Consider the following 20861-nt stretch of genomic DNA (forward strand, 5'->3'; position numbering starts at 1 on the left):
ACATTTAGGTTTGATTGTCAGAATGTGCGGAAAATGTCCAGTCCAGTTCCCCAGCAGGAACGCAGATACTCTGCTTTTAACCAATGCTGTGTAAAAGGCTTTGTTCACTGCTTTACCTTAATTTTGAAAACTTTAACTGAGTTTGGCACTTGCGTGAAATCTGAAGCTGATAGCCCGATTGCTGCCACCAGCCCTTATTTTCTCCAGGAACATGAGCAGAATCTATCTGTAGCCCATGACGCAGTTTTCCATGTTGCCTCTCAGTTAACTTCCCCATGGAGAGAACATTAGAAAGCAGAGTCTAAACACAGGTTTTTGAGCTGAGAGCTGCAGTAAGCATAAACAGCATTCCCTGCAGCAGTTTTTACGACACTGTCTTTGGGACATCTCTGCACTTTTGGTACAGAGACACTGGAGCTGCGTTAGGATAAGGCAGCCCAGCGCTAGAAATGTCAACAGCATGGAGCAGACACACAGTTGCACCAGCTTCAATATTTGAAGCCAAAACTAGTAATGCACTTTTTGATTGCAGACTACAATCAAAGGTAAACTACAAATTTATCTATTTAATCTACAAGTCAAGGTAAACTATTGAGCATGCAAAGCAGCTCAGCTCTATGGCTGGCTGAAGATAAAGATGTAAACTCTGCTTTGAACTCCTGCTGCTGGGCAGCAGAACTGAAGTTCCTGTTCACAAGCTTCTACTGTTATTCTCTGAAGTGCACTAACTGGCCCAGTTTTCAAAAGACAGAGACACAGGCAGTGCTTGTAGAAATGTGAGACACTTGAGCCTGCAGGATGCAGGCTTCCAGAAAAGCCTGTTATTTAGAAGTTGTATCTGGAGTGGAAACCCCTCATGTTTAAGTAGAAGGAAGGGAAAGTCCTGGAGTCTCTTGCTGAGGAGCCATCTCCACAGCTGCAAGCAGCACTTGTGGTTCTGGAGCCATCAGCTGGGGAATGAGGCCTCCGACCTCTTTAACAGGCCATGTATTAGACTGAACGGGAAACAAGGAAGTCCAAGTGGGCAACAGTCTCCGTGGTTAATGCAAGGACAATGAAAAGCCTAAGTGTCTAGGATGTAGAACTCCCAAACTCTAACCCTACACCCCCATCCCCCACCATCAAACCTCTCAGGCAGGCTGCCAAGTCTTTAAGCTCCACTGCCAGGAAGCTAGGAAGTCAAGCTAACAAGAAACTGGACAGTTTTTCAATAAAGTATCTTGTTAAAACTAGGACACTTCTGCAATTTTGCAGAGGATGCTGAATCAGCACACTCACACAGAACATCCTTGCAGGGGAAATCTCTCCCCAGACCACTGGTACACTTAGTAAATACTAGAGAGTTAGCCAAGGAGACATCGAGATTTCTCACAGTATCACACTTTTAAAAGGCAAAGTAAAATCAAGAAGTTAAAACCGCTTGGGATTAACACTGCTCTAAAGAATGAGTTCATACCACTTCTGCTCCCAAATTAGACTGTTGCTTTAAGCACCACAGCTCAACTCGTTACATATTCTTAACCAGCAATATGCTATTAATATCAGACATGAACAGATAGGCCTTGCCTGGCACAACAGACAATGTTTTTTTTCACGTTTTAAAATATTAATTCCTTCGTAAAGTGGAAAATTTTAAGAGATTTAATACATTCATAAAGTGTTATGAAAAAGGCAATATAACTAATCAGGAATAGCAAAAATGGAAACAAGATTAAAATATTGCAATTTAATTTCCTAGAAAATAATGTGCCACCAGCTGTGTAAACTTTCTTGTAGCTAAAACAAATATTCTGAAAACAAGCAGGCAGATGATTTACACTGTAGCATGTTTCCTCAGCAGTCAAGCCTTCCAAGGAAGCTCTCGACTGTCCAAAGGCTTTAAAGATAGCCATACAACAAACTGATTTGATAAGCAGAATTCTGAGCAATCTTTAATTTTTATGTTCAACTCATTAACTCTGAGCTCCTGCTGACACATCCAATACTCCTACCACATACACTATATGCTCCCTGAATGTAACAAATAACCAGCACAGCATGCAACTATTCTTCTGACATACCAGACAAGACACATGTAGATTCTAGCAGCTGGACTCTGGTTTTGTCTCCTAAAAAGAGAGGCAAGGGCCTACCTGCTGGTTCCAGTAACAAGCACCGTGCATTCTGTAGAGTTTCCTCTTCTGGAAACTATGAAGTGGCCTTGTTCGTGCTGATGTGCTCACACTAGCCATGGAGAGAGATCTTAGTCTTGTCCTGTCTCTTCTTCTTTTCTTGATGTGCTGATGATCAAGTAACCAGCTGCTTGAAGAGGATACCTCTCTGTTGCCTGAAGCTCTGCAATTTCATGATTAATAGGGAGAGGAAATACAAAAAGTTAAATATGCCCCATATGCCCAGGCCAAGATTTCATACACTGATTAGCATTAGCTATCTAATTCTAAGAGAATTTTATAAACACTAAAATGTTTTAGCACACTATTTCAGGAAAACATGCACATGCTTTATTTGATTAATTCCATATTCGGTCACAAAAGAAGTTTATCATTCTTGTCCACCTTTCTGCTCATAGAACCAAATGTCCAAACACTGGTTTCTGTTTTTTTGCAGATTCAAGAACTCTCTTTCTAACACCTATGAGCTTTAAGTTACAATTAATACTTCCCTACAAGCTTACATTCCATTCAAGACAGCAGTCATGCTAACATAAGAAGAACCAGAGTCCTGCTCTAATTCTTTTGAGATTTTCTAGTTTTGCTCAACAACTGAAACTTAAGTAAAGCTTTACAAACCAGTGTCCATTCAGCGTAGGAGTTGCAACTCACTGTGAAGCACTGATATCAAAATTAGGAACTCTGCACACTTAGTTTAACCAACAAAAGGCCATTAACCTTCACTTCCAGGGACATGCCAATACAGCTCTTCAACAGAGCCCAAGCCCAGCCTGGGAGATAATCTCTCTTCCTTTCCTGAAGGAGGACGGAAAGCCTACCCTGTTTGTCTGTCTTCAACACCTAGGAGCTGGTTAGACCCAGATGATTGGGAAGAATGCAAGCTCAGCTCCAGTCACAATGTGACAGGGTCTACAAGAACACAGGGAAAACTTTGTTTTAACATTAAATCTCACTCCTATCTGCATTTCCCCAAGTCTATCCCTTTCAAATCCCCCTCAGCAATACAGCATCATTCCTCCACAACCTTACCTACATGCACACTTGCTGTCCTCACATCCTTTGTAATACAGTATGCAATCACAAAAGTTACGTGATAACACAGGACCAAGAACAGTAGAAAACCCCACACATATATGTGTAACAACCGTGGATCACCCTCACCAATCTACAGCCTGTTTGCTCACCAGAACAGGAAACACTGTAAGGTAAAAATTCAAAACACCCTCCCATTTGGGTGGGAATGACTCAACGGGAAGAATGCACTTCATTTTTAAAGGTATCCTGGTTTTATTTTGTTGCTGTAGCAACATCTGCCTGCAAAGCTGAAGGCTTGCTGCAAAAAGCACTCAAGTATGTGTTTATTTTTACAATGCTGAAGACCTTGACTGCAACTCTAAACTTCCCGAGAAATGCAAGTATACAAGATATTTTGGCCTTGGTTCATAACAGGTCATCTATCTGCACAGATCATTATTTTCTCTTATGAACTTTATCTGGCAAGTCACAGTCTCATTAGTAACGTTGTAACACACGATAAAACATGAAAACGAATTTATTTCAAGGCCATTTATCAATCTTTTTTGACAAGCAGTATTCTTCTAACACTACATTTGTATTAAATAGAAGCTTTTGTTATGAAAGTGTGATTAATCACCATCCCACGCTGTGCTGGTGTGGTAATAAGGCTTTACAGGCTTGAATTTGAGCTGTCCTGATACATCAAAACAATCCCAACAAGCAACATAGACTCAATGACAAATATGTGCTAATTAAAAGAGGGATGGTCAAAGTATTTAAAGAAATATATTAGTAAGTGCCAAGAAAAAGCCCCAAATACTGAGGCATGACATTCTTAATGCTAACACAGCATTTTTAAGGCTTGAGGAAGAAATACAATGTTTAAAGTTGATGCAAAAGATTTCTTAAAATACTTTTTCTGAATTCCCCAAAACATTTTCTTCATAATTATTCGCCTCGAAGTCAGATGATGCAAGCCCAACTGCTAGACTTCCATATACCTCCCTCTTACATGAAAGACAACTTGGACAGGTAAATTAGAACAAAAAGCTCCTCAGTCTGGCTCCTCAACTTCTGCTATTCCTGCCTTTGTTCTGGTGGTCTGCCCAGGTCTTTGATAATCTCTCTTCAGTCTCTGCCAGCTGCTTTGTTAACCCTCCTGTGCCTTGCAGTAATGCACGGCTCCATTTTCAGATGAAGCAGAGATCTCAGCTCTGTGGCTTGGAGTGCCAGCACACAGCAGTATAGTTTGCCTGCCACTTGTGTAAATAGACTTCCCAGTCAAGGCTTGAGTTACCCATCTATTTTGATCTTCGTTTGGGTGGTTTTCAAAACGTGATTCTACAGAAGAGCGAAATGAGCCATTGCCAGATGTAAAACGAATGAATTTGCTGAAACACTCCTTTTGAAAGCTCATAGGTTGGCCTTTCTTGCTCTGCAGCCTAGCTAAAGAGCAGAGACCTTATTCACAGATACACATATGCACAGCAAGCCATCAGACAGGCAGCATTTGTACTAAAGTAATGAACTTTTTCATTCCTCTCCCCTCATAAGAAAGTAGTTATCACTAGCTTAGTGAACTGCTTCTGTGAACATTTACCTTCATAAAATGCATCTAGCTAGTCTTGGCATCTAGATTCAACTAAGCAAAGAAAAGCTACATAGAAAAAGGAAGCCACTAATGAAATTCATCCTTGACAAATGGCAATTCAAGGTTACCCACATTTAATCAATCAGGAACCATATATGCACCTCCACTTTCACTGGGAACAGCCCATGTAACCAACCGTACTGCAACCCCATGATTACCAACCTCAAAGCATCTCACACTTAGATCTGCTTTAAATGTGGACTATTATATCTTTCACATCAAGAGCCTACAACTAATTTCAAGAATTTACTTAAGTAAAAATCACTATCATCCATTCTTTTTCCTCTTCAAAACCAAAAAATTACCTTACTTTCAATTTGATTTTGGTTTCTACTTCCTCTACTTAATACAGTCACAGTGAGCTCTAGAAAGAGCAGCTGAGAAATGAAGTTAACTGATATATGCAACTGTCTCAATTAATTGCACACAAAACTACTACAACAACAAAATACCACAAAAAACTGAAACACACTCAAAAAACTAAGAAGTAGGAGGCAGTGAATTTCCCTGCAGGATTCTCACGATAACCACTCTATATCACACTTAAATACCATCTTCAATGAACAGTATTTATTTGCAAATTTCAAAACACTTCACAAGAAGTTAAAAATTAAAATTAACTATTCAACTGATTTTTAAGATGACACCTAGAAAGCTCCCAAGTCTCTCGGATTCACTTCTAACACCTAACTCACCAACTCCAGTTTAGAGCTACAGCACTGAGAAAAATCTTCCAACTCTTCCCATTCTTCTTTGGGCTTTTACAGGTCATGATTGGAAAACAACCAGCCTTAGCAAGAGTGGTCCGTGAGCAAGCTGTGTTGCTCATAAAATGGAAATAAGACTGATTTTGGACCATGCCTGATAAATCAGAAGTGAAGTGGCTTGAAGTTACATCATTAGAGTCCCTCATCATAAAGTCAACTTCACTCACTTTTTAAAAGGAGGAACCCTTCCTGATCCGTTCTGTGAAAAAGTCAGACTCAAGACACAGCCTTCTAACAGGCTAAATTACCCTCTTGTTCCACATACCCATCTCTATTAGCAACTCCTCTTTCAGGTCTACTTTTATTCCAAGACTCAGAGGAATCTTCTGATTTTCCCCTATATTATGTGCAAACAACTGCTACGTCAGGAGCATGAATGCTACATGACAGGACCTCTACATCCTTAAATTTAGGGCACAGGCACTTTCTCCACCCACTTGATCTTAATTAAGATCTATGAATAACAGCAACCCCTCCCATCCTCAAAAACCACATTACCAGTATTCTCAGGAGAAAGAGTCCACATACCTAGGTCTTTTCTAAGACAGGACTGTACTCAATTACCTTAATGCTGTTTTCAGACTCATACTGATTACAGCCTGTACTGTACTTTAAAATCTTTGAATAAAAGATGGAATTACTAAGAAGTATGAAGTAGTACTGAGAAACATTTTTCTACAATATTAATTTTGAGCTGCTACAGTTATCCTGGAAGGTACATCCATCCAGAACAAAAGACCATAAATGGAAAAATATTTTCTCCAAATTCCTGAAAAAGTAGCTGGCAAACATAAATTTGACCTTGTATTGAAGACTGATGGGCTTAAAATTAATGAAGCTGCACAAAACCCACCACGCTGAGGCACAGGTGACATTGCTTATGTAGTCTACTCATCTAGTAAAGTCTAGTTTGTCGCTTTTCCAGAAATAAAGTTGCACTCGTGATGACAGAATGCATTAAGTCTGAAATAATCAGAAGTAGTGTGTTACTATATCCTTTCACTACTTCACAGACATATATTCATCTTCCTAGTAGTTATATGTACTTACAGTGACTGCATAGTTCTGTGATGTCTTTAAGAACAAAACAAAACCCTACTACTTTCACCCTTACAGGTAAGACTTCCCTTCTCTTGAAGCTTGCAGAAAGCACCTCTCTTTTCCTGATTTACTATCATAATGATTATCAGTTCCATCTATATAACTTTTCCAGAAGTTATTCTCAAAAAAAATGCTACCATACTGTCACCTACCTGAAGGAGATGCCATTGACCAGCTGTCTGTGCCTACAGGTCTTAGATGAAAGAGATGAAGAAGCTGGAGACAGATTGAGTGGAGCAATTAGGCTGCTGATGATTTCACTCAGCTGTGCACTCTGGAAAAAATAAAAAAAGTAAAAGGTAGTCAGACTTTTATCTAGACTCAACAGCTCAAAGGTCCTGGGGTTGTTGTTGTTTTCCTACTTAGGATTCCAGTTGCATACATCATGGAATAATCACATTTAGTTTCTTCTTGCGAATAATCAAGTGTGTCACGTTTTTTCTTTCACAATTATTATGTTCAACTATACACACACAAAAAAAACCCAACCCCAAAAAAATCAACACAGCCCTGAACAATCAGCCAAGGACACTGTTTATACATTTGAATAAATAGTACACATTAGTGATCCTAGTATTTTAACCAAAGGTTTTAAAAAAGAAACCAGAACACTTTACAGCTGATGTTACAACAGCTGCAGCCCAGAGCTGCTGACTGGCTATTCAACAAGCATTTCAACTGGCAGGGGGGGAGTCTGCTGTCTACTCATTGTACATTTTGTTCATTCAAAGTGGTTTTCTTGTTAAAAGAATCCTCTTCATTGCTCACTGCAGTTTGACAAAGGTGTTTTTATAAAAGGAAATGTAACTACAGGAGGACTATTGTAACTATAGACAAAATGGCTAAAACGTTCTGGTACCCTCAAACTCAGCAACAAGAAGCCCCCACCCCACCAAAACCCTTTCAGACATTCAGAACTGCCCCAAAACAAATGCAGTTAATTTAAGACTAAGAATTACTCCTTATAAAGCAACGAATTCTGGACTGACTCCAGACAACATTTTACAATGATTTTTTTGTTTTAAATGTCAAACCTTAAAGGCTTTTCTGACAATAAACATAGCTTTCTTAGAGGAAACTGCATGCTGCACACTAAACAAATTAAATGTATCTGAAATGGCATAATTTTTTTAAAAAACTTTTACATTATATTGTAAGATTTTCATTCAGAACTAAGACTGTTTAAAACAAGAATGGCTAAAGCTTACCCAGTAGAGTTTTCTTTACGTTTTGAGGCACGACTATTTATGCAGAAAGAGGCAGAAAAAATTATTGTCCATTTTTTTACAACTCATGCCTTTTCTGTTCATGCTTAAGTGATGCCATTGGGTAAAAATTTCACGTCAGAATAAAATATTCAGGGATGGATATTAAGGCACAGAAATAGCAAGTCAATTACAAAAGGTCTGGACAAAGCAAACAAGATGCCAGTAAAATACTTAGCAGATTGATTTAAAAATCTCAACAGAATTCCATCTGTAAGGAACAAAGTCTCTACTGAATATAAAAGCTCCGAAACAATGGCAGAATTCCAAAACACAAGGAAAAACACACATGTTTTTAAAACATTGCATAGCTATGAAAAGGACTTGAAAACAGTACTAATAAAAATTGCCAAGCTCAGTCACTTCTTACTCTTTATGATTTTTTTTTTTTGTTCACAAGTAAAATTATTTCTTTTTAACAAAGAATACTTTAACACAGGACTGGAGAATTCTGGGGGAGTATCTGTGGATGTACTTCAGCCTACAGCATCACTACTCCTGACACTGAACAAGATGAAACTCAGACCTTCAGAGTTAAGGTCGATTTACAGAACTGACAGTCAAAAAGCAAATGAAACCTCAAAGCTTTTTGTGGTGTAAATGGATTAAGGCTGATGTAATCTGAGATGCATTAAGTGAAGAACACCTTTACTTCCAAGTAATTTTCAGATTATCAAAGTTCTTGGACCTCAGTTTGTAGCTACTAAGGGACCAGGAAAGATGCTACCATTACTTTGTCAAATGTCTTACTGAAAGGTGCATTTAATTCTCCAAGTAATCACTTAAACAGGGGACATTCACCACAGTCTAAAAGTGCTCTTTGGTTTACCTTGTGCAATTGCCAGCACTGTGCATATAAATTTCCTGTTTCATTGCTTCCTCACTCCTGTCTGTTGTGGATAAGATCTATCAAACAGGGGAAGCATTTTAAGAACAGGAAAGTAGGACTATCAAATAAGAAAAATTGGCACAGAGATTCAGGAACAGGCATTAGTACCTAAAGCTACTTTTACTCCACTTAAAAAATGCGTATATGACCAAGAATTTATGTACAGCAGCAGAGCAACATATTAATGCACCACACTGGCTTCATCAGGTTTGCTTTACACTAACTGCATAAATTCATTTGAAAACAAATTTCCTGTATCTCCTTCAGCAATGTGATCCTACCACATTCTGACGTACTTTCTAGCAAAAGAAAACCCTCCTGGAGTCTGTATCGTATTTCCTGGAATTAACTTTGGAAACACTGTTTCAAACATCATGAACAGAAACTCCAGCTCACAGCTACACCTATGCTATGCCTGTTAAGTACCTGGAATTCCTCAGCTCTGAACTGGAGCCCTCTGACGCCTGAAAAGGCAGACCAACAATTATATCCTGTTGGGGCATTTTGTTGTTGTTTCAAGTGCAACATACCTCCATCTTCAGCTGTACTCTTTCATCTCACATTAAGTATTTCCCGAAAAAACCTGTGGCAACTCTACATTGAACCTAACTATAAAGGAAAGGCAGGTTTGTGGATAGCTGTTAGAAGCTGTTTCATGGCCGCTTTGATGGAAACAAAGCGGTAGCACAGACACGTCAGAAATAAAAGGTTAATTTGTAAACCTGTAGTTATTTAAGCCTTTCAATTCCTCAGCACCCACTCTCAGGACTGTAAAATATCTTCCTTTTTGGAAGTCATCACCATGGAACCTGCCCTACTTCTGAATTTGGCTCCATTGACCGTTCAGTTCTTATTTTACTTTACCTGTTTTTCTATGTTTCGTAAAAGCAGAGTAGGACTGCTGGGTGACATTTCAAAGTCATGCTCCGGCAAAGAATTCTGTCTCTCAATTGCAGCTTGCGAATTCCCTGTGGCGTTTAATAAAGCTTCTTGGTCTGTCAATTGTATTTGCTTCTTCAAAATGTCTTTTGGAAATGGGAATTCTTCTAAGATCACCATCCCCTAGACAACAGCAATTGAACACAGTTGGTTGACAATGGATTAACCCTCCTAAATCATTTTTAAGGGGCAGTCGAACCTGGCACATCCCCCTCAAATTCTCCCAACAACGCTCTGGAACACTTAAACTAGATTTTAAATACACTTAACAGCTAAAATACAGAAATATTAGGTATTTTCATAAATAAAAAGCTGCACCATTTATGCTACTCCTTATAACAGCAATCACTCTAGTGCTATACCCCTGCTTAAACATCTGTGCCAAAATTCAAATCAGAAATTCATACTTATTAAAGCAACTATTTGATCATTTGCCCACTGATTTAAGAGGTTTCTCTGTAAGAAACAACCATCCTTTGATTTGAAGTTGGTTACAGTTTTTGCAGCCAATAAATTTTGCAGAAGAATTTTAAAGTGCTCTATTTTGATGTACTAATCAAAACATCAAGGTTGTTACTTTTTATGTAGCAGAGATGTATACAATTCAAAATAAAAGCCTTTTAAAATTTAATAATTGATTTTTTTAAGGTGAGCATTTTTAGAGTTTCATAATTACAGAGGTAACTATCCTAAGTACTCTAGCAATCTCACTGCTTTTCAATACAATCTGCACGAATGTGGTATCAGACGTGGTCTGTCATCTAGAATGCCAACTGATAAGATAACTATAACTTTATATGGTAGGGAGATAATGGAGTTTCGTAAATGGAATTAGGAAAAGAATACCTGCGTTATGTTTTCCACGTGACAGATTATAAAAATGAAAGTCTCAAATATAATCCTAGGTAACACCTCAGTTGGTTTAACAACTTAAAATGTTAAGCAAAATAATAAGCAAAAATAACTTTGTAACAGTCAAAACCAGTTCATCAAACAGTCCCTTAATTTGTTATTATCCTGAGCAAATAAATTTAATACTTAGAAAAGGCTATCAAACCTCTGCAGGCTTTTTCGAAAGAGAAAGAACTTGTTTGCTTTTAAGTACCGACTGTTACTCAAATATCACACAGATATTGAAAGAATGGGATCATTCAATTACACTGCCTCGAATTTTTCTTTCTAGTAAGACCATTCCACTACAAACAAGGAAGACTGTCATCACGTGAACACAAAGAACCCCTATATTATTTTTTAAGCAAGACAGACTTCATCTATATTGTGGCTGTGGAAAATTAAGGATCCTGTAGTTTTACTCACACCTTGATGCCTACCCTCAGCAGCAACTTGCCCTGAAACATGAAAGCAAGTCTCAAAGAGACTTCAAAGGGGAGACTAGGAGAAAACATGAAATTCTCCTGTTCTCATTGTGTCTCTAACTTATTCCCCTGTTCTGAGTTATAAAATCAAAGCCAGGAAAAAAAAACTTTCTCTAAAAATAAATGTAGGTGCTTGAAAATTCGCTTTAGTGTCCAAAAGAGGCACAAAGATTCTGAATTTCCAAGTCAACACTAGATTTCCCACATTCCTTATCAGGTAGTAGCCCATCATCTGTGCTTTTCCATTTACAGCAGATAGAAACGAATCCAGACAGTATCATACTAAAACCCGTACACCAATAACAGTTACAAAGTAGGCAGTATGTTCAAGAAAATTCAAGTATAGATCTAATTTTTATGTACCACAAGAGAAGGACAAGCTAGCTCAACAGCTTTAGACTCTTTTACAATTTAGAATCTTTAGATCTTTTCAGTAAAAGAATCATAGGTCATGACCACAGAGTGAAAAAAATAACTCTCAAAAGTCTAAACCACAAATTCTGAAGGCAGGGGAACAGAAAGACAATCAGGAAAAGTGGTGAAAAGATGGGGAAACCCCCTGCTTCCATCAGAATTTTATTTTTTTAAGTCACAGAACTCTGTTGACGAAGCACGGAAAGAGAAAAGCAGAAATGGAAGGAGAAAATTGACGGATTGTATGAAAAGGGAGAGATGGAATAGGCACAGAAGAAAAGGAGTAAAGAATTAGAAGACTAATACTGGCTGCATAGGAATTAAAAATTCAATGGGTTACAACCAGTAGGTTTTGGCAAGGAAGTCCCGAGCCCAAGCCTGCACACACCTCCCCACCTTAAGTGGAATTATTTTGTTTTGCAGATATACTTTTTTTTTTTAAAATGGAAAGACTCTCAAAGATCCAGAGCTGCTACTTCTGTGTGCATAGAGACGGAGAAGACACGATGCAGTAGGCCAGGAAACTGCCCAGAAGTTAACTATCTCCCTTCCTATTGCGTTATGCTGTTAGAGGAGCGACATTTTGCTTGAGATCATTGTTCACTGCTATGAATCACATTTTTTTCCACTCAAAACACATGAAAAACACTCTGAAACCATTAAACTGCATACAAATTCTAATGATATTGTGTAACTACTTTGCAGCCACTAAATGAAAACAAAGAGCTCTTCTATCTGCCCACATGTCCTTCCATAGCTGCTACACTGTTGTACTACAAACACGTATACAAAAAAAATCACAGCTGAAGAAAATACGCATCTACCTTCACTGTGGGACACAATGCCAAATATTGAATACCACAGTTGGTAAAAGGGGCATGAAGTTTGCAAAAAGGAATGTCACTAAAGATCTCCACCAGGAAGATGACTAGGCTCCAAGCCAACACACTACCTAATGGGAAGAAAATGCATGACTAAAAGAAATGTTCTTTCTCTCATTTCTCTGCTATTTATTTCTCCGTCTTCAGCAGCCCATGAGACTCATGCCACCCTGAAGGCTGATAGCTTTTGGGTGTAACAGTGTGCATGTACCTGGTACTTAGGACAACACTAAAATATAGGCATCCTCACCCTTCACCAAAACACAGATCTCCTTTCACTCTGTGGCCACAAAGGCAGCACAGACCCTCAAACAATGTCTCTTCAATTATTTTTTAAAGAAAAATCTGACTGGGGAAAAGTTGTGAGCAGGAGAGACAAAGCTGGATATGAAAAGGAGGGCTTTAAGGGTGAAAGGAGAAAAAGGAACAAGTATTCTTCATGTGATCAGAGGGAAATGCTCTCTGGGCTGATTTCCCTCTCCTTTTAAACTCCCTCCAAGTTTCAGTCACATAAAGTCTAAAGCATCTTTTGGCTCCTCCCCATCTGTGCTTATCTGACCCCAGCATAGATCAGACAACCTACAAGAGGCTCATCAATGGAGAAAGAGCCCTCCTCTAAAACTCCTCACTATCACACCACCAGAATTACCACAGGTTTTGGTTTCTTGCATATGCGAATGACCTGAGGAACCTATTAAATTGATAGACAGATTATAAGTATTTTAGGAATGTGACTTTCCCACTGTCTAGCCAGTTCAATTTACAAAAACTAGTACATGAGTTACACACATTGGAATTTTAGTAATAATTAATCCTTGACCTGTTCAAAGTGCTGTACAAACATTAACTAGCTAATCCTCAGAATAAACATGCACCATAAATAACAAAAAACCCAATCATGAAACCCCCCCTAACACAAAAATTAATAACCAACCACCCCACTTGAAACCCAAATCTTGTCTCTTCTGTAAAGGGAAAAACTGGTGTGATAAATGCAGTATCTTGTGCTGGACCCCTGAAAGTCACTAACAAAGTCACTAACTATCACAGATAGGAAGGTAAGGGTTCCTAACTCCCAGTCCTGTAACTGGTACCTCTAGGGTACAACACATTTTAGCTCCTGATGTCTTTCTCATTAGTCTTTGCATGTGATAGCCTGTGCAGATACAAGAACTCTAGAGCAAAACAAACAACAACAACAACAAGGAACCAAATAAATAAATATTACAAGAAACACTATCAAAAGATTATTTGAAAAGCCCATTTATGAGCTTACAGACAATACCTTGGTGGCACGTATCTGCCTGTGAAGGTCAGTTAGTTGTTGGATTTTGTATTCTAGTTCTGAAATCTGGGCCTGAAGCCATGTCCAACGGCTGCCAATTCTAGCTCTGTCTGCAAGCCACTTCCATTCAGAAGTATAGCTGCTGTGAAAACAAAATGCTGGTTAGTCCAAAAATAAAGATAACCACATTTGCACAAGAACATTTTTGACAGCTGCTCTGCCTCATGTTGCAAGCATCTCAGTTGCTTTCAGAAGATATCTGATTATACCCATCCAGTTTCACATCAGCTTATTTCTGTAACTATAGAACTTGCCCAAACCAGTACGATCAATGTTCACTGGCTATCCCCAGGCTGAGCAAGTTTTCTGTTCTGTATTATAAAACCAAGAGCTGGAGAAACTACCGAACTATATCAATTAATGCAGATTACAGATGTGTAAAGAATTCCAGTAACTCCACCAGCAAGAATCCGAATTCTTACACCACACTTCCTCCCACAAGCTTCCACGAATATTGTTTGCTAACAACTGGAATCTAATAAAACACCATCTAGCAGTGACCAGCTAGATACCAAGTCATTGCCCAAAAAAAACAACTAAGTAGTTTAGATCTCTTTTATTCATGTTATTTCATAAATATAGCTGTGTCAGTATAGTATAGTTAGGTCATTCTTACTGCTGTTTACAAATAGGTGTATTTTGTAACACAAAAGACATGCCTCCCAGTACCTGACATTGTGATTAGCTTAATTTTATTATGCTAAATTCATCACTGGTATGGTATCAGCAAACTTTACTCAACCTACTTATTAAATAAATGAATGACATAAGGTACCACTCAACAAATAATCTTAACATCCAGTAAGTTTAAACAACAGAGACAACCCAAGGCAGTATTTTGGTATGCAATTTCCACTAGTATCCTAACATTAACTGAGTATTTATTTAAAGAAAATGACTGGTGCTTTTTTCCCCACTAAAGTTGTCGAGTAGTTTGCCACAGCTAACCCAGAACAACTGTAAAAACAAAATCAAACTTCTTCTGGAAAAGAAGTGCTTTTACTCAAGTTACTGGCATAACTACTGGATCTAAATCCTGGATGACACTGTATGTAAATTTTGCACAGGCAGACTATGTGATCCCCTGTTCCCCAGGCAATGAAGAGTACTGAAGTATCACAAAAGGTACAAGAAAAAGTAGATGACAGTGAACTGTCATAGGAATATAACCCAAGTGCAATTGTTTCATGCAGAATTTTGTGTCGACTACCTCAACAATGAATGAAAGGTAATACAATCACACTGCAGAAGATGCTAGACATTTCCTGGCACGAGTAGAGGATCACCAAATTTGAAAAACCTAGTATTTTCAGGGCAAAGATTATAAAACATAATATAACTCAAAATCTCAGAACTTTCAGTCTACTTTAGCAATCATAAATAGTAAAATCAGAAACAATCTCCGGTAGTTACCTCTAAAATAAATAATTTCCCCCTTTTTTAACATAAATTATCTGCCCACATAACACAACCAGCTTAAACTCTCTCCTACACAGACAAAATGAACATATGAAATTAGACAAGAGATTGAAATGACCTGTTTAAATCCAGATTCTATGTGTGAGCAAATAAAGTGGATGACCATCAAAGAGAAACTCAAAGAACTCAATAAATACATACCATAATAAGTTGTTTACGTTTTATATATTCTATTAGTAATTTTGTGCTAGGAAAAAAGGCGTATGAAGTCATCTTGTGAATATCCTTTTTTCTGAAAACCACTTCTTATTTCTCTTTGTTTTCCCATTATCAGCAGCACGTTGTAAATAGCCCTGGTTACCTTTAACCAGGTCTTCTTGCCAAGAACCTCTCTGGGATCGACAGCTTTTGCATGTTTGCGCTTCTGGAAGTCATAAAATGCAGTTTGTGGGGAAAGGGGGGTATCCGAACTCCTACTTGGCCCAAGTCAGAGTTCAATTAAATAATGTGTTCACACAAGCGTGGTGGTTGGCATAGTTAGGATTTGTCTCAGGACCCTGGGATGGCAACAAGCTAGCCCTAAGAAGGAGGTGCTTAATGAGGCTGTAACAAATCCTTTAGTTAATCTTTTTAAGAAAAAAAAAAGTTTAAAAGGAATAAAGACGACAACCAAGAAAAATCCAACAGGAGTGTTGAGGTGCTTATTTCTATTTCTTTCTCAAAAGACAAATGAACAAACAAACAACAAAACTCAACAAACCAGGACATTATAACAAGAAAGCCTAGGTGAAAGAAAATAAATCACACTGACAGAATTACCTCCCAAGCTAGATACAACAGTTTGGGAAGAAAGGTGAGCTATTCTCAAACAGACAGAGGAGAAGGGGGGAGAAAATGAGAAAAATAAGAAGTGTCCACATAGCTGAGAACAAGAAGCGGAATGGAAAGGGCTAAAGCTGGCCTTATGTCACATATGAAATCAGCATGTCAGTAAGGGAATCCATAACCAATACCAAACCACAGCAGAAAACAGAAGAACAGTTAAACATTATAACCTTAAAACAAACAAATCATATCCTCTGTATATTACTGTCATACATATATAAAAAGAAAAATCCTCTGCAGAGTCACAAGTTATTTTTAAAAAATGTGTTTGCAGGTTTTTTTCTTAAACACAGTATTAATTCTTGAATTAATTGCATTCACTGTCAAATATATTTTGTATATTTTTACTTCATTCTAAAATACTATGCAAGTATTTCTTAACTAATAGGATTTAATTACACTGTAATAATGATGTCCTTAGGCTCCTCTGTAAGGAAGTTTCCACCAAACTAAGCACAAACATTTGAAGCTCATGCCAAAGGAAGCAATTTTAGCTTCTCTTTCCTGCCATTCCAGGCTGCCCTACGTACAGTGCCTGCACAAGCACCTGGGCAGCTACACGGTGACATGGATTAGAGAGTTACTCATAGTTAATTTTAACTTTGGAGGCAGGGTGAATGAAGCAAGTTTAAGCCTAGCTCCCTCTCCCAGTTGATGCTTTGTAGACACACACACACACACACACACACACACTTCTGCACTGCCGCAAAGCAAGGGGCAGGAAGCTCAGGGCAAGGCAGCGAGTGTGAGCTCACATTTACAGCATAGAAGGTGAGAGCACTGCTAAATTCTGTTCCCATGTCTGTCCTTTGATATTGATCTTGTTTGATCCTGCATTATTTATTTACCATCTTTGCCTCTAAGCCTATTTCTCTACAAACTATTCAGTAAGCCTTGTTAACTCCTCAGAGGAAGACAAAATCTCTATAAGCTATCCTCACACTCTTAAAGCGAGCTGTTGCATGCAAAGTAGTATAGTCACTCAAGTGACAAATGATAACCTACTACTACAATTAAAAAAAAATAATAAAAAAATCTGTAAATCTGTTCCTGGGATGTTAGAGAGTAGAGCATAACATTCACTCAGTACAGAAAGCTATTTCAAGGTAGCACCAGTGAATTCATTAATTCTGCAAATCCTGAGAGGAAGAAAAAAAAAACCCAACCACAAAGGGTTACAAAAATAACCAGGCCTGTTACTGAAGGAGGAAGTCAGAGCAGGTGCTAAAGTAGAAGCTCCTGCTCTGGTTCTCTGTCGGGAATGAGACAAGAAAAAAAAAAGTTTCTGTCTGTCCCGCTTCCTGTGTGCTCCTTGCGCAAAGCACCTTTACTTGGTTTCCATGCTTTCGACTCTAACATCATACATCCTCCACAGGAATTTCAAATTCATTCTTCTGCTGGCAACTCAATATAAACCACGTTACACTTGCAAAAGCTTCCAATGTTCAGTACTGTAGTACAGTGAAATATTAAACTTGCATATAAACTTACTGCTCTTGCGGTGACTCTAAATCTGCAGATGATCTCCTGCATTCATCCAGGACTATTAGAATTGGAAGAGAACAGAGCAATACTGACTTGGTATGAATAAACCATCTCATTTCAATTTCCCCAGAAAAATATGCTGGAATTGCAATAGAGGCACAATTTCTTTCCATGTGAGAAACTGGCTTGCATCTCCCCTGTTTTGGTAGAACTGCAGGAGGTCAATCTTGCACAACTTGCAAGAGAAGAAAAAAGAAATGCAGAACAAACAAGCTACGAGGAGCACAGACACAAACGCAGATATATGATCAAAAATATAACTAGGAAGCAGACATTCAGGCTGTACTGTGTCACCCCAAAGTATGGGAAAGAATTCAGCTGGGGATTATCAGCACCAGCAGAGGCAGTACAAGCATTTCATCAAAGCTACTTGCTTTTGCTGAGATTGAAGAGGCAAGTGAAGAGCACTAAATAATACATTGCTATTACAGTCAGTACTATTGCTTGAACTGAAGTAAGTTTTTAGCCATGATCTATGGGCAGAACACATGGATGAAGCCCTCAGCACAATCACCTTGCCAAAAGAGAAAAGAGAACAAACCATGCTTTTATGTAACCAAACCAACATCAGAGGACACGACAGGACTATGAGAAATATTTCTAGTGCCTCCATTATGTTGTGAATGTGATTTATGTTTTCTCACTAGCTAAGATCAGTCTGTCCCAAAAACCAAAACCAGGCAACCTAACTGACTGCAAAGCGAACTGCTAACCAAGAGAAAATTGCAGTGCTAGACACACACTGTTGTTTGGGTTCTGTGTGTGGGTTGTTTTTTTGGTTTGTTTACAGGAGTGGAATTCAAGCCTTTTAGGCATATTTTATTTTTATAAGCAAGCAAATCAAGAAGCCTGAAAAACAACTCATAAATAATGGAGGAGAAACACAGTGGTACTTAAAATGCACAAAAAATACAGAACGTGGAATTGATAGTAAGTATCCAGGAAGGCTGATGCACATAGGTAAGGTGGGCATAGGAAAGAGTATTTTAGAGCGTGCAGCCCTGTGCCCAAGGCAAGACTCTCCACAAGTATCTTATAGCCTCAAAATTAGAAGGAAACTGAGGCCTTCCATTCTCGTAACTCCCAGTGAGAACAAGGAACATGCCCCTACCATGACACGTCTGCAAGGACAATGACAGGATGCTTCCTACTGAACAGGAAAGGAACATGCTTGCAACAGACCCACATCAAATGCCAAAACGCAGGTTTGTCAACCCAAAACATGGTCTCCTTCCAAAACGTTTGTTTCAAAGAACACCAACATCGTCAAGTTACAACATTCTTAAACACAAGCCAGAGAGCAAGGCACCCATGTAGTGTGGGTGGGAAAAACTTCTCCAATTCCAAAACAGTGCATTAAACGTAAGAATCGCAGTTGTTCCTGACATTCTCCCATAATTATATTTCCACTCAGTTTCCTAACACAGTGTATTTTGCTCTTTCTGTCAGACCATAACCCCTTCAGTTTAATCCACATTGTTCTGGCATCCAGTTTTCAGATTATTTATCCTAAAGCGACCCTGTAACCCTGACCTCTACCATCGCTGCTGGTTCCTCTCCTCTCACTGGGAATTCCTGGGCTATCAGAGGCCTATTGCCAATCATGCGACACTGAAGTACTTGGGAGCAAGTAGCAGCTTGTAAACTACAGATTGATTACTCTCAGGATAAAAAGCTAATCACCTTCCTTGGTGGGAGTCACTGAAAACAATGGCAGAAGTTTATCATTTAGATGAAGGTCTCAACTCCAGAAATTGAAAAGCAAAAAAACTGAAAGCTCTCCAGATCTATAAATGCCGTCCAGGCATCATAAGAAACTCACAACGAAATTCATGAGACTTAACACACTGGAAAAAAATCAGACATTCCCCAGTTCTCTTGGGAAGCTCACTCAGTTGTTCAAAAATACAAAATTGTTCATATTCACCACATGGCACTCTACCACAAATGCTCAACAGCATGCCAGTACGGTGGGGGTCCCTCAGAACTGGAGCTGCAAGCCTGTCAACTTCCTGAGCTGCCCCTAATTTTACACCAGCATTACAGTCAGTTTTCCTGTGACTACACATGGCAATGCTCAAAAAGCAGCTGGCCTGAATACAAGCATTTTCTTGCAAGCCATTAAGGTGAGCAAAGGGCTTCTGATACCTTCTGTCAATACATTGGTGAAATTCAACATGTCCATTTTTCCTCACTCTGCAGACACTGACAGTAAATAAGAGATTACCTATGAAAACTAGGAGATGGTACCATATAAAACATTTAAATTAGGTGAATTCAGATATGTAGTGCATGTATTTTAGATAATCTTATCTACATTTTACTCATGAGATAAAAATGCCCACTCCCAACAAAAACTTCCAATGCTTGTAATGGCTGAACAAACACGTCCAACTATGAAATGACCCGTAAATGCTTTCCCAAAGACTAATTCTGTGCTGGCACACCTACTTAATGTTTGTTTTCAGAATGAACTAACTTCAGTTGCTGTTGAAGTATTAATTTCCCTGGACCAGTTAACTGTTAAACCCATAACAACCACCTTCAGCGAGTGATGAAACAGTGAGTGCTGTTTGATCAACTCAGTCTCTTCTACGCATTCCAGAGTGCAAACAAGATTAAAACAAACTGCAACAAATATTGTCCTCTGGTATCATATCCGATCAATGCTACACAACAAAACGCTATTTACTCTGACGGTTCGCTATCAGCCTGTGCTCAGATCAGCCAGGAGCACTTGCTGCAGACTCACTGCAGAGAGCAATATGCAGCTATTTTGTGACAACCAGCACCAAGCCAAGCAATGTCACGAAAAAAATAAGCCTCAGGGTTTGCTATGTTCTTTGGTGTTTAACAGAAATTTTTACCTGGCAGAGATTTTCTTCTGAAACACTACACTGTTACAGTTCTCCCTATCACCTACAGATGTCGGCAACTGCATATCACAACAATTTCTGGCACCCATGCCTGGTCCCACCATCTCTGACATATTGTTGCTATTTAATACTTTCAGAATTGCATCCAGAAACATATGTTGATTCTAACACATAATACACATCTTATCTTCCAAAACCAAAAAACTTTATCCAGCTGAACATTTCTGCTAAGCCATCAGGCCTGACGAATTTATGCAGTAACACCTGAAATTATCGACCATAGCTGTGATTTTCCCTTGAAGAGAAAATTCATGGTACAG

General features: G+C 38.7%; 1 protein-coding gene across 3 annotated transcripts in view; it reads right to left on the bottom strand.

The window, feature by feature from the left end:
- The window catches only part of KANSL1L (KAT8 regulatory NSL complex subunit 1 like), a 61022-nt gene that overhangs the window by 27838 nt on the left and 12323 nt on the right, over positions 1-20861 (bottom strand). For all 3 annotated transcript variants that reach the window (XR_015183491.1, XM_086465034.1, XM_009951202.2), the window contains 4 exons: positions 13757-13898; positions 9726-9923; positions 6860-6981; positions 2133-2334 (listed from right to left, as the gene is read on the bottom strand). Coding sequence is in view for 2 of the 3 variants with exons in the window: in XM_086465034.1 (XP_086321160.1) it covers positions 2133-2334; positions 6860-6981; positions 9726-9923; positions 13757-13898 (664 nt within the window). In the remaining variant the exon portion in view is untranslated. The remainder of the gene's footprint in view (positions 1-2132; positions 2335-6859; positions 6982-9725; positions 9924-13756; positions 13899-20861) is intronic.

Source organism: Leptosomus discolor, chromosome 5, assembly GCF_034619465.1.
Source record: "Leptosomus discolor isolate bLepDis1 chromosome 5, bLepDis1.hap2, whole genome shotgun sequence".
In the NCBI taxonomy this organism is placed as follows: domain Eukaryota; kingdom Metazoa; phylum Chordata; class Aves; order Leptosomiformes; family Leptosomidae; genus Leptosomus; species Leptosomus discolor.